Below are 23,244 nucleotides of genomic sequence, written 5' to 3'. Positions count from 1 at the left end.
TTTTTTTTTTTGACTTACTTGATTTCCAGCACTGCTGTCAGGGAGTTGCAAACTTCGGAAGGGAGGGCAGGTGCCTGCATATTCTTTCTGCCGATTGGTCACTGAAGTCTAAGTCCTGGTACAGCTGCACGGGGTTGGATTGGATTTGAACTTTCCATTCCGCTTTCTTGGGACTTAAACTTCAGTGACCAATAAAAAGTTGAGAAAGTTGTTACAGTAAAGATGATGCTACACCCTTCCAAAGTCTGCAGCTCTCTAACAGCAGGGGGCCCAACTAATTAAGTGCAGCAGGGGGGCCCCCCTAAGACACAAAAAACCTCGGGCACAGGACAACTGCCATTCAGACTTCTTATGATCTTGTAGCACACAGATTTGCTGCATACTGTGCAATTTTGGTATACATGTAGATTTATGATGCTATCATGTTCCATATTGGACAATGATCCATACATATGGGGCTTAGCAGCCAAACTGTGTTTGATTCCCCCCCCCCCCAAATGCTGGTACAGAGCCTCAGCCAACAGACCAGTGGCCATAAAGGTTGGTCGCAATTTGGTAGTTTCATACAGCCAAATCAGTGTTCATGAGTGGCCTACAGATTGTGAATTTATAATTCAAAATTCAGAGAACAGCAGTTTAAATATCCTCACATACAGATGCACAAGTAAAGTCTGTAGGGTAGCAGAGCAATCTTTTCTATAGCAAGTAAAAGAACCAACACTGTGTTGGTGGAGTCTATTCAGGATGTATCTTCTGCTTTAAAGGTACATGGGCAGATTTAAGATGCTGTTTCGGGCCCTTCTAACTAAATTGCCATCTTATCTGCCCTGGATGGGGCCCTCCGATGGGCCTACCTAACCAATATCTGGCCGAAAATTCGCCCGTAGGCCAAACTATTGGATCAGCCCAATATCACCCACCTCAAGGTGGGCATATCAGGGAAAGATCTTTTATTGTATGGCCATCTTAACACTTGTACTGTATGGTTATATTAATATGGTATGTTGCACTGCATGATAGTACGGCTAAAGTACTTGACAATCTGGTAATTCCACAATGGGTGTAACCCAAAGTTACAGTTTAATTATGGAGATCATTATAGTTTTCACACACTTTATGATTTGCTGTATACAAATTATATCCTTAGCTTGTATTCAGAGGTAGGTTACTTGATATACTTAGTGGAAACCTCGTGCAGACTAGGTCCCCATAGAAAATAGTTTATGAAAATAGTTTATAGTAAATGCTGCAAATTGCTATAAGCATGCAAATAACACACACACAACCCAGAGTGCATACCAAACAATGTAAAAGCATACGGTAGCTATCTTTTCATGATTAAATTATGACTTTATTTATCATAATTCTACTGTACCAAACCAGCATTTCTCAAGAATAACACAACTGTCAGAACATAACAATCCCTTCATGTTAATTTGGCTCCAAATGATATCATATATCTGTGATTATACCATAAGTCCTTTCAAGGAAAACTATACCCCCAACATGAATACTTAAGCAACAGATAGTTTATATCAAATTAAGTGGCATATTAAATAATCTTATCAAACCGGTGTGTGTGTGTGTGTATATATATATATATATATATATATATATATATATATAGAGGCAAATATTGCCCTTTTACTTGCCTTGAGCCCCCATTTCATGATGGTCTGTGTGCTGCCTCAGAGATCACCTGACCAGAAATACTGCAGCTCTGACTGTAAAGCTGGCCACAGACTCAAAGATCCGATCGTACGAATCAACATACAATCGGACTTTCCCATCTCCCGACCTGCCACTAACCATAAAGATCAAAGTCTTACCATTGAGATCAAATATAAAGTTGTAAGAACAGATCAGCCGATGTTCTGCCCCTGACAGCAATCGTACGATAGTTAAAGCCAGTGATAGTCTCCCTCTGAAAATACACGCAGAGATATTACCTGCAGCCGACAGAAATTTTCGAACCTGTCCGATTGACCAAACGACCGATCTCCACCGGACGAAAAATGTCGGGACTGTCCACACACGGTCCGAATATCGTACGAATCCTCGATTCGTACAATCGGATCTTTGCGTCTGTGGCCAGCTTAACAGGAAGAAGTGTTGAAGCAAAATACAGAACGCTATCTGTTAATTGGCTCATGTGACAGAACAAGTATAGTTTGTTTGGTATGTTTGTGTGCACTGTGAATTGTACGATCCCAGGGGGCTGCCCTTATTTTTTGGCAAAAAAAACGGCAATTTTCTATTAGGGTTACCCAATAGCACATAGTACTAAAAAGTATATTATTATGCAAATGGTTTATTTACATGAAGCAGAGTTTTACATATGAGCTGTTTTATGCAGTGTATTTTTATAGAGACCAACGTTGTTTGGGGGTTATAGTTTTCCTTTAAGTCCTTATCTTCACGTCAAGTCATTTTCTTGTGTAGAATTTCAATTTCACCACCAGATGTCACTACATCTAGAGATCAGTGTTAACATTCAACGGTAAAGCTGGCCATAGACGCAAAGATCTGATCGTACGAATCGATGATTCGTACGATTTTCGGACCGTGTGTGGAGTGTCCCGTCATTTTTCGTCCAGCGGAGATCTGTCGTTTGGTCGATCAGACAGGTTAAAAGATTTCTGTCGGCTGCGGGTAATCTCTCTGCATGTATTGACGATCGTACGATTTTCAGAAGGAGACTGTCATCAGCTTTTGTCGGACATAACTTTCGTACTATTGCTGTCAGGGGCAGAACATCGGCTGATCTGTTCTTTTACTACTTTATTTGATCTGAATGGTTAGTGGCAGGTCGGGAGATGGGGAAGTCCGATCGTACGTTGATTTGTACAATCGGATCTTTGCGTCTGTGGCCATCTTAAAAGTGATTTGCATATACAAAGACTTTGAATCTGTTACTAATGATTCTTCAGAAAAATACTTGTTACACATTCCTGTAAAAGAAAGAATGCACATGCTACATCATCATTTCCCAATATCTTATTTGCTATTTAAAAAAATATTTATTGTTTTTTTTTATCAGGAAAAATATCATTAATCATAACAAAGGCAAACTTCATGGGAAGAAATTGTGATGCGTGTCATGGTCTTATTTTAAAAAGCATCTGAAATTTCAAATGTCCCTTTAGGGCCACACGACACTGACCCACTGATCTTCTTCTCTTCTTCTGCTGCACTGCAGGCCTGATGGATTTCGGCACAAAATCTTGTGTTGTGGCACAAAAATCCTCTGTATCTGCCAGGGGTAATGATTGTGGGTGCAGGCAGAGCAGCAGATTCTCGTCCTGTGTTTCTCCTCAGGCCAAGATCTGTGTTATGAGGCCCTAGCCTTAACCCTTTGGTGTAACACAATCAACCTTATAGATCCAGTTTCATGTTTAAGCAAAAGCCTTTCTAGATCAAATGCTCTCAAGCACATAGGCACATGATCAGTTGGTGTGCATTTTTAAACAATAAACCACATATGCGTTTTATGCTATAAACCACCGCTGTGGTTTTATAATGCATCTTATGCCTTATTTCATGCTGATCTATTAAGATTTTATGTACACTTCATTGTGCATCTAACATGCATCATGCAGGCACGTGGAACTCTAATATATAATATATGTAGAAATTGTTGAAAGGCCAATTTATGTGACCAAAACATTGCATTTTTATATATATATATATATTGTTTTGATACTATATATATAAAAATGAAAAAATGAAAGGTAGGTTTATTGTATCCAATACAATAAACCTACCTTTTGTTTGATACACAATTTTGTCACAAATTCCTTGGAGTTCTGCATTGAGAGATATTATATTACATCACGTACAAGGTACTATTTTATTACAACAGAGAAAAAGTAAATTATTCTTAAAAATTTGGATTATTTCATTATAATGGAGTTTATGGGAGACGGGCATTCCGTAATTCGGAGCTTTCTGAATAACGGGTTTCTGGCTAACCGATCCCATACCTACATACATATACACATCCATCCACACAGTAGTGTCCTTGTGTTGGATGGTACTGTTTTGAAGGCTAATTGCTATTTTTTTTTTTTTTTTTTTAAACTTCGGTAACTATAGAGTAAGGTTAAAAATTAGGATAATTAAATGATTATATACGGAACATTTAACCAGTTATTGTGCCGAAAATGATGAAAGGTTGCCCTTCTCTTAGCATTATTGTCTCAGAAATATTAATAAAGAAGAATTTTTATTTCAGCAACGTTAATTGTGAGATTTGAAAGCACTAACCTCCTTTCATATGGGCTTTCTAGTTGAGTTAAACATGAACACACCCATATGTAAGGAATGCTGCCCTTAGAAGAAATTATCTAAAGCAAAGGTGATTACTTGATAGGGTACTGCCACACCATGCTGATTGGGGATAAATACAGTATATGCTTGTATCAGCCTAACTCTGTGACTGAGTCGGCCTGGGTGCAGGCACATAGAGCAGATTTTAGTACAGAAATCCTTAAATATGCATTTTGGCACCGTAATCCACTCCATGTGACTGCACCCAGGCCCACTCAGCCTGTATTTATCCCCAGCCCGAGAATCAGCCTGGTATGGCATGATCTATAAAATAAAGCAAACATTCTGTATTTTTAGTAACTAGATGTGCAAATGTCAGACTGATCTATATCTTAAAACAAACATTAAAAACCATACAAGAGAACATTGTGTAACTATTAAACAAGTAACTATAAAAGATGAGATAGGACCCTAAATACCCTCTCACTTTTCATTGTTGGCAGAGATCCTATGTACAAACTTTAAAAAAAATTGAGATTGAGGTAAAATGCAACCCTATTTAAAGGAAACACCAAAAACAGAAAGTGTTTTAAATAATGAAAATATCCTTTACTGGTGCCCTGTTTGCTTCTGAAACACTATTATAGTTCGTATAAACTAGCTGCTGTGTAGCAATGGCTGAAATTTAAAAAAGGCTATATGGCACAGGTTAAATAGTGGATACCAGATAACACCATTATGTTCTACAGAGCTTATCTGCCGTGTTACCTGAGCCTTTTCTCCTTTGAATGGCTGTCCCCATTGCTACACAGCAGCTTATTTATATAAACAATAGTAGTGTTTATGCAGCAGCTTATTTATATAAACAACAGTAGTGTTTCTGAAGCAAACACATCAGTTTTACTAGTGCTGGGCAACACTGCATTATATTTGCATTACGTTAAAACACTTATTTTTTTTATGTTACTGTTCCTTTAAGTTCTCTGACATGACAGAAAGCATTCTATTTCTGTTCCCTTACAAAGTTTTTCAACTACACCGTCACAGATGTGTGTTCCAACTAAAATGGTATTGCAGTTATTTAACATTTTAATAAATATGTCCATTCCAGGGGTATTTTTCCTGCCTACTAGATTCAACCAATGCAAAAACAATACAAAAAAAGAATTTCTGACAGCTTATAATGATTTGGCATGATATAGAGCCTCTGTGAAGATTGAGCAGCCAACGCTGTTTGGTAGGAAACAAATGAATTTATTCCTCACCATATGTGTGTAGAAGTGAGGCTGGACTCACAGTTTGAGACTGCTAGAGTAGATAATGGTTCAAGCTTCATATTGTGCTGTCTGGCTGCATAATTTCACATTAACAAACCTTTTATTTTTACTAATATAAATTTTTTTTCAGTTTCTCAAACAGTTAGGTGTTGGCACAAGCTGGCAGTTTGTTGATGTCTATGGCTTGGACCCTGAGCTTCTCAGCATGGTTCCTAGACCTGTCTGTGCTGTTTTACTACTCTTCCCAGTGACAGAAAAGGTAAAGTGATTGTTATGGTCGTGATTGTACAGTGCTTTGGTGAAATTGTGTTATGTTAATCACAAAAGGGTAGCAATTGGTTAAGCACCCCCATCCGTTCTCCAGTGTTTATAATTACTAACTTCAGACCCTGAATCACATGAAGAAGCTCCTGTGTGACAGCTCCAAGGGCAGACAGATCATTGTCTCCTCTGCTCTCAGCCTGCATATTTTTTTTAGGCTGAAAGAAGTGGATTCGTTCCATGCCCCATCTCCATTCATTTGAACAGATTCCACTTGTGTGCAGTCACATGCAGCAGATAGGTGCAAGTGTTGGCCTGAAAATGCCTGCTTTCTCTTATTTGGGTCAACCTTCGCTCTGCTGCGTGTGACTGCATGCAAGCAGATCTTCAAATCAATGGAGATGGGGCATGGAGCGAATCTGCTTTTCCCAGCCTGAAAAGTATACGTAGGCTGAGAACAGAGAAGACAATGCTTCATCCTTGGCCTAATAGACCTGCTATCCCGCAATCCCTTCCTAGTGGCCATAATCCCCACTGCTGACTATGACGATTTTCATTCATCCAGATCATGGTATATCTTATCCCCACTGCTGCTAGCACAATCTTTTCCATACAATAAAGTATGGAGATGGAAGTTTTGAACCGTGGGCTGCTTTTCATCAGTAAGGATTGGTCATCTTGTTAACATAGAAGGAAGACGGTTTGATGTAACATCAGAGGGAAAAACTGCACATAGTTCTGTTCACAATTAAACTGGAAATCTGTTAAAAACTGGGGAGCACAGTTGTCATCTGCTTACCCTGAACAACCTGGAACAAAATAAGATAAAAAGAAAACCGCTCATATGATGCTATGAAAAAAATACCAGTGTGTAAGTGCCCTTAGGGAAAAATGGTGCCAATTGAAGCAGTTGTAGGCTCTGGGAAGGGTATGGGGCTTGGTAAGGTTTGGTACAACGACAAAAGACTTTGCCTCCAGATTTACCCTCTGCTAAAATTTTATAGCAACCAATTTTCTCTTTTTTTTCTTTAATTCATTTGTTTTTATAATAACCCTGATTCATTCCCCACCCAACCTGTGCCTCACACCAGCTGCAGGAAGAGGACAATCTCCTGTATCCATTGCCGTAGAAAAAGAAAGAAAAGAAATTGCTTGCCAATTGCTTATTCATACATAATTTCTTTCTGCATTTTAGCCTTTTTTGCTACATAATTATCCACTAATAAATCATACAATCAATGTAAATGCCTGACTGAAGAGATTTCATTCACTCCATAGTTCTGGGTGTTTAGAAATCAAGAAAAAGCTTTGTATAATTAGCATCATAATTACCATTTAGATTACACCGCTGTTTCAGTTCTGAGGGTCCAATCTTTCAAAATTAACTCCATTATTGGGGTCAAAGAAATGTCAGAACAGTTGATACAATATTTAGCATGCTTCTATAATCCCAGCAATATTTAAGGCTTTGCAATTTTTTCACAGGAATATACATATATACAAATTTGCCAATTCAGGGTAACACCGTAGTATGTGTAGGGGTTTGATTCTAAAGTACTTTCATTGCTTCTTATCCATTCATACTTTGGACAGATACCTACAAGAATTAAGAGTTCAATATTGATTTGCATTTTAGTGAAAACGTTGATCTGGGGAAAAAAATTTTTTCCAAAATGAATCAGTTAATAGTGCTGCTCCAGCAGAATTCTGCACTGAAAACCATTTCTCAAAAGAGCAAACAGATTTTTTTTATATTCAATTTTGAAATCTGACAAAGGGCTAGACATTTTGTCAATTTCCCAGCTGCCCCTGGTCATGTGACTTGTGCCTGCACTTTAGGAGAGAAATGCTTTCTGGCAGGCTGCTGTTTTTCCTTCTCAATGTAACTGAATGTGTCTCAGTGGGACATGGGATTTTACTATTGAGTGTTGTTCTTAGATCTACCAGACAGCTGTTATCTTGTGTCAGGGAGCTGTTATCTGGTTACCTTCCCATTGTTCTTTTGTTTGGCTGCTGGGGGGGAAAAGGGAGGGGGGTGATATCACTCCAACTTGCAGTACAGCAGTAAAGAGTGATTGAAGTTTATCAGAGCACAAGTCACATGACTTGGGGCAGCTGGGAAATTGACAATATGTCTAGCCCCATGTCAGATTTCAAAATTGAATATAAAAAAATCTGTTTGCTCTTTTGAGAAATGGATTTCAGTGCAGAATTCTGCTGGAGCAGCACTATTAACTGATTGTTAAATCAGTGTTAAATCTGTGTTGATTTAAAAGTCAATTGTCAGACCAGTAGATATGCTTAACTTTCTACCCCCTTATCTGAAGTTTTTTGCATCGTGAAAGAAAATGTAATTCTAAGCAACTTTCAAATGTATGTTATTTAAATCTTCAATTTGTAATTGCTATTGAAACAGTATTTGTTTGCTTATATTCTCTGCACTCTTTGCTAGGACTCCTGTAAGCTAGCTGAAGGCGAGACATGACTTCTGTTACATTGTTTTCAAGGGTCAGGCCCAAATAACAGAAAGTAATACATTTCTTTCAACTGCAATTCTATTTACACATAACTTTAAAACCACTGAACATTTTTAATGAATGTACATTCGATAGTTTCTGAGACTTAAATTTACTTTTTCATTATCCAAAAAAACCTGTTTCTGAATGGAGGACCCCTTTATGCTGTGCAAAGGCAAGAATCCACTTTTATTAAAGTTTGTTGGAGTGTTAAGACATAATATTCCTTTAGCTGATGCAGCATCTTGCGAATTATGAATTCTGACAACAAAATGCAGTGTGTCGAGTATTATGCAAGAGAATTGATTTTTAAAGGGGTTATTTACCCCTAATAACTTCTGGTATGAGGTAGACCATGAGTTTCTGAGAATATTTGCAGTTAGCCTTTATTTTTGTGTTTTTTGGGAGCATTTAGCTTTTTGTTCAGCAGCTCTTTAGCTTGAAATAGCAGCAGCTGTCTGGTTACTGGGGTCCAATTTGCCCTAGCAACCAGGACTTGGTTTGACACTGGAACAGGAATAGAAGAGGATCTGAATAGAAAGATAAGTAATAAGTAGTATTAATAATATAGATGTGACATCACAACTGATTTTCAGCGCAGCAAACCTTGGGGAGGGGGGCTGTATTTTTCTTTCTTTATATAAGCACTGAATTGACTATATATAAATACAGTCCTGCTGCCAGGGTCATTTGATTGTTTATATTGATTTCATTAACAAAACCCATTTTGTGAGGTTTTGTTCTTTGCTCAGTGTTTTATTTAGTCTACTACTGGGCTAAATAGAAAAAACAGTGCCTGTTTGTATAGATAACGTGAGATCCATTCAGAGTTGTTCATTTGTATGTACATTTAGTTCTTGTAGGACCCAGTAAATGTTGCTGTTTGTTTTTTATTCACCAGTATGAATCATTCAGGGCAGAAGAAGAAGAAAAAATTAAATCTCATGGGCAAGAATTGGATTCTTCCATTTACTTCATGAAACAAACCATAAGCAACGCCTGTGGAACAATTGGCCTTATTCATGGAGTGGCAAACAACAGGGAGAAGCTGAATTTTGGTAAATATGTAAACTTTCCTGTATTACCTTGCACCACCACCATACAGTCTGTGGGTGGCTCTGGAATTGAGATCTGATTATAGGATTTTGTTCTTGATACAGCATTAGTATAGAGTTTATTCAGTGCTTAAAAAAGGCAAAAAATATTGTTATAGAAAGGCCTGCTTTTAATTTTTCATGGTAATATATTTTATACATTGCATTCTTACCATTTACCAAATTCTTAAAAATGATATGCATCATCAAGTTGGATTTTCTAGAAGTGAACCTAATGTTACTAATGAAATGTTTTTTTTTTTTTATATATATATATAGTCTGGAACTATTGTAACAACATCAGATTCCCCCACTGACCTGCTCAATAAGCTAAATGTGGAAAAAATGGGTGAGATCTGGCAGACAAATCAGCAGAGCCATACAGGTCCAGACTGGGATTCAAAATAGGCACTGGCATTTGAAGTACACTTCAACACAAACACCCCCACTGCAGACAAATAAATAGTCACTGTCACTATGGCATCTTACATCAGCCCCTCTGGCATTTACCAGAATCCACAGATTGCTAGTCCAGGCCTGGAGTCATAGGAATGCTTTGACGGGCCACTGACTGGCATTCTGGGTACTATAAGTCAAGAATGTATTACAAGCAGCACTGTATTTAGGTCCAGTGCTGCCTTCGGCACCAGACCTCCACGCTCTTCCTGTTGCGGAAGTGATGTTCTGCATGTAACATCACTAGCGCAATGTATGATGTAATTTCCACCGACAAGCACGGAAACTGTTCTTCTAACCCCCTGCCTCGCCCAGCTTATGCCCTGGATTTGCCCACAAGTCTTTGGTGGCAGCTAGGGCGATTTTTTTTATTTTTGTTAAAAAATGTTTTTCATTTGTTATATAAGGCACCCAAGGGCGGCCCCTTAAAAGCTGCCGTCCTAGGCCATTGGGCGCCTATAAGTACGGCCTGTTTATAAGTTACATGCTATAACTCCTGTGGTGCCCTAATCAGTATCGGTAAACGGATTCAGTTCTCCCTTATTATACTTCAGAGTAAAGTTGTATGTGGTTTTAGTAGTGAGAAATGATTGTGGGTCACATACCATCGTGGATGATGGGAATTGCCTTGAATACCAAAATTAGGAATATCCTATGCATTTTATCCTTTCTATTTTTTTCTGGAAAAAGGGTATGGTGAGAAAACCAAGAAGTTGTATCAATTTGCTCGGTTATAAAATGAGCTATCAAATTTTCTCCTTGCATTGGAGACTAGTGACTCATATCCCAGCAGCAAATGTACTTTTATTGTAAGGAATCTATGAACTAATTTGGAGCCAAACACAAAATGTTTTATCAACAAATATATCCTAGACTCCTACACATTAGTGACAATGTACACATTTATACTCATTTGCTGCACAAAGTTCCATCTGGGATGTTATTCCATTAGTTCTGCCATTAGCAGGGATTAGTTAGAGATAATTTTCAATGCTTCTAGTGAAATCCTAGCACAACTCAGTGCCGGGCCAAGCCGACCGGGCGCCCTAGGCGACCCGGCCGCCACCGCGTTCCCCTACATGCTGCTGGGCCAAGCTGACCGGGCGCCCTAGGCGACCCGGCTACTGCGCTCCCGCGGACGTGCGCGCTCCTTAACACGTGCGCACACATGCACTGAACGCCAGAGGGGAGGGTGTTAGAAGACCGCCGGAGGGGATGGAGGCAGGGGAAAGCAACTGAGGGGAGGGAGACGGGGTAAATCGCTTGAGGGGAGTGAGGGCCCTGGCCCAGTTGTGTCCCCTGCTCCCCCGGTAGTTACGCCACTGGGTAAAAGTCAGGTACCTGCCCAGCACCCCCCTTTTGTTGCGCCCTAGGCAGGTGCCTCTTTTGCCTACCCCTAGTTCCTGCCCTGGCACAACTCCTTTGCTTACGGTGGCCATGCACCTAGATATCCGCGATTTTGCCAAATGAGAGGATCTCTCCCCGATATGCTCATCTTGAGGTGGGCGATATCGGGCTGACCAGAATACGAGTGGATAGATTGCAGGACGGCATCATCGAACAGATGCAGTCCTTGATCCAACGGGATTTTTAGCCCTGGCCGATCGACAGATATCGATTGGGGAAGCCCCTAACCACAGGCCAATAAGCTGCCAAATCTGTTGGCAACTTTTATCGGCCTGTGTATGGCCACCTTTACATGTTGGGTAAGACCTGTGGCAATATTCGGAGTAAGGCACTTTTGCCCAAGCAAACCTGTTGGGATGTCCCTACAGATTTTGCATAGGGCTGCAGGCATATATAACTGTAAATATAAAAGAAATCCATTCTACATTATTGTATAATATTTGGAGTTTCTAGCCATTTCTGTGGAAGGTCAAAGTTATGGGGAGGAAGGAATCCATAATGCAAGTGAACCTCGAGTATGAGAAACACTGTACAGTTTCTGTTTTGATCAGTCTGGTCTGCTATTCAGGATCCATTGCCTCTCACTGTATTTGAATGTTTTTGGGGGCTAAAGTTTATACTTCCTCCCACTGTATTTAATGTATTTGTGGTGTCACTACCCCCCAGCCTCTTACTGTATAATCTATTTGTATATCCTTTTCTGTACATGCTATTTCAGGCTAATGGCTCATGAGGCAGTTTTACCACAGTGTATTTTAACTGGCAGAGAAATGCTTCCTGTTGTAAATTGACACAGTCGGCTCTCGTCCCAAATATGCACATGAGAACATTGTAATAGCCATCTGTACTAGCAATGTTAGCCAATAGGGATGTGATATACAGCACATTTTGTCAGTCAGTGATAATATTAAATGAAAAGCACCTTGAGTGACTTAGTGACATGGAGCAGTAAAAAGTCGGACTTTGCCCTGTCACTTCTCTGTGTACGTCAGCCACAGCGTGGAGCAATTCAAAGGTATTTTCAGGTACTCTTCCTGTATTTTCTTGTCTATGGGGAACAAGATACCTAAAGGAGGTACGAACCACCCACCTGTCATTGACGGGGAGATTTGTTGCCCATGGAATATCTGTGCTACCTGCCATCAAAAATTGAGAAAATACCTTCTCTCTGGTGAAGGAGAAGACAATTTTCCACAGTTACACAATTCATAAGTTTTTTCACCACAGATTCCCACTGACACCAATCAGGTACTTTTGAGATTTGTGTGCAGGTTTCCACCAGCAACAAATCTCCCTGTGTGGCATTGTTTTGCCTTTTTCCCCATTTACTAAAATACAGGTGTGCTATTAGCCAGAAGCAGAGCATGGGCAGCAGCATAGAAACATGGCGGTGCTATCTGCTCAGGCAGCAGAATTGTTCAGGAGAGTGTCAGGGATCGTTACCTGCCCATTATTCTGCTGATAGGCTGCTGGGCAGGTGGGATTTGACATCACTCCAACTTACAGCACAGCAGTAAAGAGAGGCTGAAGTTTTTCAGAGTGCAAGTCACATGGCTGAGGGCACTTGGAAAAGTATAAAAATGGCTAACCTAATTTTAAATTTCAAATGAAATATAAAAAAAAGACCTGCTTGCTAATCTAAAAAATGGTACATTTTTACACTGATACATTTTGTAAAAAATGAAATTATTTTCCTGTGACAGAATCTCTTTAAAGGAGTAGTTCATCTTAAAATGAATGTTTAGTATAAAATGGACAACAGTACAATTTCCAATTACTGTTAATTTTTAACATTTTGTGTTTCATTAAAAAAAATTTTTTACAGTTTAACAATTTTTTGGCTGTGGGCTGTGATGTATTTAGGCACTGGGACACCCCACCAATAGGTGGCAAAACCACATGTTTGTGACATCACTTCCCGCCCCCCATGCTGTGCACAAATTGACTAGTTACCCCTTACAACCCCTCCAGCTCTGCTCCTGAATTTAGGCAGAAAGCCTGAAAACAAAAAAATAACTGTACAATTGAACCATCAAGGCTGATTTTGTTTCTATGGTTGCCAGGGTCAGTGATCCTTAAAAAAAAAAAAACAAAATTGTATTTTCAGTTCCAGGCTGAAAGTAGAAAGAATAAGATCACTAAAGTGCAGATTTCTTAGAATGTGAGATTAGCACTCACTCGCTTTCTATTTGTTCCTATGAGATTTTTATAATTAGATTTATCAAATAGTGAACTTTGACTTTCAACATTAATTAAACAGTTCTAAAAATAGAAAGTGTTTTTTTTTCCTGTGGTGAGCTCTAATCTGACATTTTGATAATTCTGCCCCAAAGCAAAAAAAGCATACAAACTAAATTATAAAGACAAGTTCATTAAAACAGGTCCATCTTTAGTATATTAGATTGGTAAAAACCTACTAATGTATGCCTGCTTTCTAGGCTTGCTCCATTTTGCTTCTAAACATAAACGCATTAACTCCCTGTGAGGATGTACACCTGTTATGAATGTGGAGTTCCCGTCATCCTTGAGGATGGTCAGTGTTTTGGTTTTACAAAAGCACTAACACTATTTGCATTATAATGGCATGAAACATTCATCGCTTGTGTCTGCATAATAGTTGCAGTACCAACACTTTCCATATAGTGTCAGCATCCTCAAGTTTATTCTTTTCTTCCCCTGTTACTCAGGATTAACAAAAGCACACATATTCACAACAATGACAGGGAATTCTACCGTCTCCTCCCTAGGATGTCCTGTGAATATTGGGCAAAGCTTGTTGCAGTTTGTGCCTTTTGTCATATTGTGACCCCAGTTAATCTTTCCTGTATTCTCTGGAATGCCAGATCTGTTTGCAATAAACTCACCGCTATACACGACCATTTCATTGCAAATTCCTTTAACCTACTTGTGCTTACTGAAACCTGGCTTTCTCCTACCGACACTGCCTCACCTGCTGCCCTGTCCTATGGGGGCCTACACCTTACTCATACTCCTAGACCTGGTAACAGACCTGGAGGAGGGTAGGTTTGCTTCTCTTCCCCCCTGCTGTACTTTTAAAGTTCTTCCACCTGTTCCTTCCCTATCATTCTCCTCATTTGAGGCTCACTGCATTAGTCTCTTTTCACCTGTTTCACTCTGCATTGCTGTCATTTGTCGACCACCAGGACCAACTGCACAATTTCTGGACAACTTTGCTGCCTGGCTTCCTTACTTTCTTTCATCTAACATCCCATCCATCATATGAGGTGACTTTAATATACCCGTTAACATTAACAACCCTTCTGTCTCTAAACTTCTATCGCTCACCTCCGACCTCCGCCTCTCACTCCAATGGTAATGCTCTGGATTTCATATTTACCAGACTCTGTTCAACCATCAATTTTACTAACTCACCATTTCCCCTCTCTGATCACAATATGCTCACATTTCAACTCTCACTAACTCCCTCTTCACCCCCTGCTATTCCCCAAACATGTACTTACCTTACCATGTACTTGCAAGCTGTAGACGTGTCACATCTCTTCTTCCTTTGACTCTCTTCACTATAATATCTCAGCCATCTCTTGTCCTTATGTGGCTACCTCTGTCTATTATAGTACTCTCACCACTGCCCTAAATGAGCTTGCTCCTACAAAAACTAAACATGCTAGACCCAAACCACTTCAACCTTGGCATACTGCTCATACAAAACACTCCAAAGACACTTACGTGCACTTGAGCATCACTGGCACAAATCCCGTTCAGAATCAGACTTTTGGAGCTACAAATCTGCCCTGCGCTCCTATAACACCAGCCTCTTCCAAACCAAACAAACATACTTTACTTCACTCATTAACTCCCTTTCTAAAAAACCAGCACAACTTTTCGCCACCTTTAACACTCTCCTTTCCCCTTCTCCACGCCCTCCATGCACATCTGTCTCTGCTCAAGATATTGCTGAGCACTTCAAAAACAAAATTGACACTATCAGAATGGAAATTACACTACTCAAACCCTCTAGACTTCCATCACCCTCCCTCCACACTCCCCAGTCTCTCCTGTGCTCCTTCACCCCTGTCACTGATGAGGAAGTCTCAAAGCTTTTGGCCTCTTCTCACCTTACCACCTGCCCGCTTGATCCATTTCCCTCAAAACTTCCCCGCAATACCAATCCTTGTCTAATCAAAGCCTTAACTCACCTATTTAATCTCGCGCTCTCAGCTGGACTGTTTCCTTCTCAACTAAAACATGCTCTTGTCACCCCATTCTGAAAAAAACCCTCTCTTGATCCTTCCAATCTTGACAACCTCCGACCTATCTCTCTGATACCTTTTATCTCTAAACTACTAGAGCGCCTAGTCTACAACCGACTAACCTCATTCCTCTCTGACAATAACCTGCTGGACCCCCCTACAATCTGGTTTTAAGCCACAACACTCCACTGTAACTGCCCTGACCCGACTAACTAAAGACCTTTTAACTGCTAAAGCCAACAATCATTTCTCACAACTAATACTGATTGATCTCTCTGCTGCATTTGACACTATAGATCACCCTCTCCTCCTCTAGTCCCTCCATTCGCTTGGCCTTCGTGACACAGCCCTGTCCTGGTTCTCTTCTTACATCACCAATCGTTCCTTCAGTGTCTCCTACAATGGAGTAGCATCTTCTCCCCTACCTCTTTCTGTTAGGGTTCCTCAAGGCTCTGTCCTGGGACCCTTACTATTCTCCCTCTGTACTTCCTCCCTTGGCAAATTAATAGACATGTATGGTTTCCACTACCACCTCTATGCTGATGATACTCGGATCTATTTCTCATCTCCTGATCTTAACCCAGAACTCCTAACTCGCATCTCCTCCTGCCTGTCCGCTATCTCACTCTCTTATTCACTCTCTCATCATATCACGTCTAGACTACTGCAACTCTCTTTTAATGGCCTTCCCCTCCAGAGAACTCTCCAGTCCATAATGAACACTGCTGCTTCCGCTACCTTTCAGAATTAAATTCAAATTAATGACCCTGACATTCAAAGCACTTCATAACTCTGCCCCACCCTACATCTCTGAACTCATCTCTATATACTCACCCAACGCTTACTACGCTCCTCTACTGACCTGCTACTCAACTCTTCGCTCATTACCTCCTCACTCTCTCCCACGGTCTCTCCGACTTTCTCCCAACCTTTCTGCTTTCAAGAAATCTCTTAAAACGCACTTCTTTCGAGAAGCCTATCCTCACTCTGCTTAACTACCAAACGCAACACCACATACAGTACTACATTTCTCACCCACTTAATTTGATCTTGCCCACTCCCACACCTTGTTTATTACTCCCTTCCCTTTAGAGTGTAAACTCTTTCTGCATAGGGCCTTCCTCACCTTTTGTACCGGTATTGATTATGATGTATGTAACTCCATATGTTCTATGTATTTAATTTCATGTGATTTAGTTGTATAATCACATTTACTTTACAGTGCTACGCAATATGTTGGCGCTATATAAATACATGTTGATAATAATAATAATAATTTAACAAAGGAACATTACTACTTAAATTGTAATCCAAGTGCAATGGGCATACTGCCTGCCCTGAGCAATACTATTTAACAAATTGCCAGGTTGTCACCAGGATTATATATTTCGGTTTTGTTATTGAATAATGTTGGTTTAAATGAAATCTATTGCAATTATATACTGAGGACTGTTGTTTGATTTTTTTTTTTTTTTTTTTTTTTTTTGATTCCAGAATCTGACTCTGCTTTAAAGAAGTTTCTTGAAGAGTCTCTTTCACTGAGTCCAGAAGAAAGGGCCAGATTCCTAGAAAAAGATGAGGTTGGTAAAATTGGCACCAACAGGCACATTACCATAGCCACCGATACATTTATGTGTTTTACCGGTAAATCTCTCTGTATTACTCTAAATGCAGCCAACCTGATAGAACTTTCCACAAAACATGCAGTTGATACTTAGAAAGAAATAAACAGGTATTGCACAAAATAAATTATTTAACCGGATTCCAAACTGATGGTACATTTATGAGTGGCACACATCTTCCAGGTACACTGATTCTAAAGGGGGTTGCAAAAATGTGTAAAGCACACAATGGCAACATACTATATAAAATATTTAAGAAGATATTAGACAGAGAGTAAATAACTAAACTGCAAATACGCTCCCTGCTTTCTGGCAAGCACAATTTTATTATTATAAAGTTATTATTTCTACCTCTTGTTGTTTATATGGCATCCTATATACTTCATCCAGCATTGTGACACTGTTAATATTTGTCATGTTTTTAGAGTATACGTGTAACACATGAGAGCAGTGCCCAGGAAGGACAGTCTGAGGTATGGTCCTTGTTGTGGTCTTTGTGGATGTATGTATTTTTGTGTATATTTTTCTTGCAGTTATAATTTTAAACGTTAAGAAATGAATATGTATACAGTCATTAAAATAATTAGCATTTTTTTTAGCAGGGACTTCCTTTTCCAGCTGTTTTGTGTTGTCTAGCATGTATTAATATGAAATTGGGCTCCTTTTGGTCTCAGAACATTCTCCGTCTGAACTGTTCAGGGCCAGAATCAGGGCTTTGACCTTCATGAAGTCTCCTCTAACTACATTCCAGGAACTTTTTATTATTATTTTGTGGGATATTTGTTCTCATGATGAAGGGGGTACAAATCTGATCTTAACTCTAGTTTCAGAAGTTATCAAAGTCGGTCTCATGGTTTAGATTTGTTTATTTATGCTGAAGAATTAGTGTATACATACCAACAGGGCCGTTTTAGGTCTTGGTGGCCCCTGGTCAAAGATTCAATTGGTGGACTCCCCTCCCCAGTTATTCTCCACTGGGTAGAGTCCTGAACAGGTCCTGTTGGGCAGACCCGTGCCCGGCCCGAACCAGCTGACCTGCAACCGGACCCACACACGCCACCCAATAAGTTATCTATCTAGACCCGCTACCCGACCCAGCCTGCAAATAGTCTATTTGCCTTCTGACCCGGGACCCCTTAAACCGGAATGGACATCATTGTGAGACAGAAGTGCCGTTACGCTGAAGCCAAAACAGATCGGTAAGGGGACAAAATTTGCGCACACCTGAGGAGAGGGTCCAATCCCTCGCCTTAGCTGGGTACCCAGGCGGGTTAACTGCGGAATGCCCACATGAACAGGGAATCTGAACCTTCTGCCCAAAACCTGGTCAATTTGGGTCAGTAGCCGACCCGATGCTGGACTCTGCCACAAGCATCTTGTCTAAATTTTCATTTTTAATCCCACACACAGGTGGATAAGGGCCACGAGTCCGAACGGGCTATCATTTAGTATTTGCATAGCACCCTCTATGCAAAATGCTGGCTTGCATAGTAAATATATGCACAGAATTGCTTACCCCCTCCACGCTCTGTTGTGTGTGGAACAACAGAGCATGGGGAATAGACAATTCTTTGGCCCCCACTTCAGTCAAACAATTAAAAGTTAAAAATGTATTTAACAAGACATCCCCCATGCAGTTAATAGAACTTTCCACAGACCCTAGAGCAGTGATCACCCAACCAGTGGCTCGTGAGCAACATGTTGCTCTCGAACCCCTTGGCTGTTGCTCCTAGTAGCCTCAAAGCAGCTGCCTGTTTTTGAATTCCAGGCAAGTTTTGGTTGCATAAAAACCAGTTGCACCGCCAAACAGAGCCTCATGTAGGCCACCAGCCACATAGGCATTACCAAATACGCCTTGACAAAGCCATTATTGCGAAACGCACGTCGGCGTTCCGAGTCCTTTTAACTTTAAACTTTAAAACCAAAACTTTTATACCTCAGTCGATTGGATTTCAAAGTAGTGGAGGGGGTGGGGAGGTTACAAACCTCAACCAGTGCTCAGCTCTCTGCTTATCTATCTGTTACTAAAGCTCACAAGAGCCCGTGGATTTGTGGTTTTTAAGCTTATATAGTTTTTTGAGTTTAGGACTAGAGTAAAATTTTGAGACCACAGTCCCGGGTACTCTGCCTTCTTTGACTTTGTGGTGTCCCAGGGATAGAAACAAATTAGGTAGTAGATTTGGGACAACTCCACCTCCTTCTTTTTCCATTTCTAACTTATTTCTGAACCTGAGCAAATGTGTGTTTTTTAATAATTATCCTATTTAATGCGGTCTCTAATTAATTAATTTTTTAACCTTAATCTATTTAAGCACTTATGAGCACCTTCAATATTATGAATTTTGGTTAAATCTGGATCAAATTATTATTATCCATTAACTGTTAAGCACTCGCACCTTAATTCAAAGTGATTGGGAAGGGGGAGATTACTAACCCCCAAAAATAGATACACTGTTGTGAAATAGAACTGGTTACAATTAAGGATATATATATCAACGTTTTTTTGTAACTTTTATATAGAACTGAATGAATAGTATTACCAATATTTAATTAATTTATAATCAATTTTAATTGATTTAACAATAGCACAAGCACTTTAGTATCTATATTTAAGTTATTAGCTAACTTGCACATACTAGTGACTAAATTAAATTAGGAAGGTTTAAATCACTTGAGACTGCTGAGCGAGTTTTGAAGCTAGTGGGGTACTTTTTCTTCAATTTTTAAATTATTTACTGGCACTGACTTAGGTCAGACCTCAGCTTCTACCGCAGGGTAATTATATTTAATAAGGGATCACTTTTTGTTCGATTCATTACCAAATAGCCAATCACAGTCTTTCTGTAACAGCCTAGGGACTTTTTTCAAGCTTGTGTTGCTCCCCAACTCTCTTTACATTTGACTGTGGCTCACAGTTAAAAAAAAAAAAAAAAGTTGGGGACCCCTGCCCTAGAGCAACATGCACCATGCTAGTCCTGCTCAGTGAATCCACTATAATATTTTTTGGAACAATCGGTGTGCTCAAGTCAAACATGTATCTTATAAAATGCTATTAATCAATTCATATTACTTTTTCCCATTACTCAGGTGTGTGTTTTTTTTTCTCTCGACACCAAGTTATGTACTACTTGCCACTGGCATTAGAAAAATATTTGCTTTGTAAAGTTCCAGGTGTACAGGCTGCGACAGGAATGAGTATAAATTCAGGGCACTGGTAATTTTTGCAACCATTTATTCTGGTTTGTATCAGTTATCTTGTTGATGTCGCTTGCAAATTTCATTTTACAAACAAAGTTCATGTAACAAATCTAACATTTCTAGTTATTTGTGGGATGTCATCCGTACGTGATTTCAGATCAATGGGGAGCTGACTAAATCTGCCGACATATGGCCAACTTAAAACTTATGGGCGTTAAACAGTTATCTATTCCCAAATAGCAGAAGTATGATTTGCTAACCAGCGCAATTGTATACTTGCTTAGAATCTTGAGACTAGCTTAACTTGGTGATAGCCCTGAGAGTCCGACCCTATTATTGAGCACGACCTGTTAACTCCCTTGCATGCATGCTCAACAGATGTGTGGTTGTTTGCACAGCTGCATTTTTATTTAAAATTAGGATCTTTTGTTCAAAATGTAAGTACACATGTAGAATGTGGAGGATGAAGTCAGAATGTAAGAATAGCATTCCTTCAGTGCAAAAAAAAGCATTCCTTCAATTTTACATTTACATGACTGTCATACACGCGAAACACATCAGGCAATTTATATTTTATAATGTATAAAGTAAAATCTAGTTTTAATTAACATCCAGTTCTGTGCTTGGTGTGCAAGAACTCTAATGTCTTTGGACGTTTGCTTGCATTTATCTCAAGCTAAATAGTTCTTAATGTAGGTATGAGGTGTGAAAAGAATTCATTTTCTCAAGGGTATTTATTTGTGGGTGTAGAGGCAAAGCCTGCCCAGACACATACTGTGTGAACATGCATTTTGAAAGAGACTGGAATTGATCTTCTACCCACAGCTATTATCATTGTATGTTTTAACTATTTTATTAATAACATAACAATGGGCATAGCTGAATGTTTCATCTCTATTTCTGCATATAATTACAGACAGAAATATTATTTGCTTGGTTAAGTGAATATGTCACCATGGCACAACTGGCAATGCTTTACATACAGTGTCAAACAGCTATGCCCCATTTTTTCCATTGTCTTGGTTGATCATTCAACTGATATCTGGAGTTGGCATCTTAATATATAAATTAAGAAACTCTTCAACAGTGCTGGACATAGCCACTTCATTTGGCTGAATCTCAAAGGAATGCAGTTTTGCCAGCATACTGTAAATGTGACACATTTAATCCCGAACTTTATAAAATTATTTCAAAGCTTTAATGTCAGCATGAAGAAGGTCCAGAAGAGTCTAGAAAGCTTAAGTTAAAAAAAAAAATGCCATTTATTTACCGCCTGTTTCAAGCAGTTGTTAAAGGCCCTGCTTTAGGGATGCACCGAATCCAGGATTCGGTTCGATATTCGGCCAGGATTCGGCCCTTTTTAGCAGGATTTGGATTTGGCCAACTCCTTGTGCCTGGCCGAACTAAATCCGAATCCTTATATGACTTTTCTTCATAAATTAACAGTGAAAAATGCTTCTCTTTTTTGCTTCCCCATGCTCATTTGCATATTCAAATTAGGATTTGGTTTGGTATTCGGCTGAATATTTCATTAAGGATTCCAGGATTTGGCCGGATCCAAAATAGCGTATTTGGCGCATCACTATCCAGCATGCCCCCCTTATTCAACATGAGTTCAAAGAATAGAGTTTGTGCTGAACAACCTATGTCTTTGATTTCTAGTGCACTGAAAATTCTCCTGCATTATGGACTTCTGCTTATCTGAATCTCAGAAGTCATAAAGTTGCAAGGAATGGGTAGTTTAATGGTAATCTATGTATCTACTTTGCAAAAGCCAAAACGTGGAGTAGCTTAAATTTCCCTGTTTAGCTCAAGAAATAACAAAAAACACTGATTTGTCTTGATTAAAATAATTTTTAAAAAGTGTATTTGGCACAAGCCCTATTTATTAATCCGATGTTACACAAGGGGTTATACTGCCCCTTTAAGCACCTGGCTTCCATGTTCCCTGAACACACTCGACTTTTCAAGCTATTCACAGGAGCAGAAAAGACTGTCAGATTGCTGTGTGAAGCAAATATATATGAGTGCAATTAGGTACAGGTGCTTTGTTTTAGGGTGCAATGATGTGTACATTTATGCATCTTGTATTGTACCTAACGTCAATGAATGAGCTCTTTTGTCAGTTAATGGATAGCTGATTCACCTGTAATGGAAGTTATATAAAGTATATACTGTACTGTGTGTATTTGCTGCCTGCTGAGAGATGTCTTCTCTCAGTTTACCAGCTGGGGTTGAGTATCACTCTTACATCATATTGGGCAGAATGTATAGGAACAAGCATGTGTATAGTTTTGCCTCCAGTAGCTTCTTAAATAAAATTTGCCAAAGGGATCACCTAAAATTAGAAAGGTGAAAACAGTAGTGACCAAAGCATCCTTTACTGTATCCTTCCCCAGTCATTTCAACTTTTGTCGGATTGCAAAGGTCACAAACCCTAACAACTGAACAACTGGTACTAGAGTCATTTCTAGGTCACTTCCCCTTCAAGTTTTTTAGGCTTGTTTTTTACCACTGTGTATCACAGGCACATCAGCAACACAGAACCTCCTCACTTTGGAAACCTCCTACAATAGCTCTTATTGAGCTTTGCCTTTTATAGAAAAGAATTTCTAGCATACATGGGCAATATGGAATACTGTCCACTTCAGACAATGTGTGATTAGTGTTTTCTGGATCTATTGTATAGGCAGCAGAATTTGGGTAGGCCATTGCCTCACAGCTTGTCGCCTAGAAGTGCAAAAGAAAAAGATTTAAAAAAAAAAAAAAACGATCAACTGCCCTCACAAGAAGGAGGCTGGTACAACAACAAATTGACACAGTATTCTATTAAGTATACAGAATGTAAGACAGTACTGAGAAATATGTGTTTAATTCTTATGTGTTTTGTAGTTCTTCACTGCTCTGTGTGT

General features: G+C 39.5%; 1 protein-coding gene across 1 annotated transcript in view; it reads left to right on the top strand.

Moving 5' to 3' along the window:
- uchl3.L (ubiquitin C-terminal hydrolase L3 L homeolog) overlaps positions 1–23,244 on the top strand; it is a 38,033-nt gene that overhangs the window by 2,025 nt on the left and 12,764 nt on the right. The window contains exons 3-6 of the mRNA NM_001094731.1: positions 5,677–5,805; positions 9,225–9,381; positions 17,007–17,092; positions 17,560–17,607. Coding sequence (NP_001088200.1) covers positions 5,677–5,805; positions 9,225–9,381; positions 17,007–17,092; positions 17,560–17,607 — 420 coding nt within the window. The remainder of the gene's footprint in view (positions 1–5,676; positions 5,806–9,224; positions 9,382–17,006; positions 17,093–17,559; positions 17,608–23,244) is intronic.

This window comes from Xenopus laevis, chromosome 2L, assembly GCF_017654675.1.
Source record: "Xenopus laevis strain J_2021 chromosome 2L, Xenopus_laevis_v10.1, whole genome shotgun sequence".
Taxonomy (NCBI): Eukaryota; Metazoa; Chordata; class Amphibia; order Anura; family Pipidae; genus Xenopus; species Xenopus laevis.
Note: the sequence above shows the minus strand (reverse complement) of the source record. Positions and strands in the feature narration are given on the sequence as shown.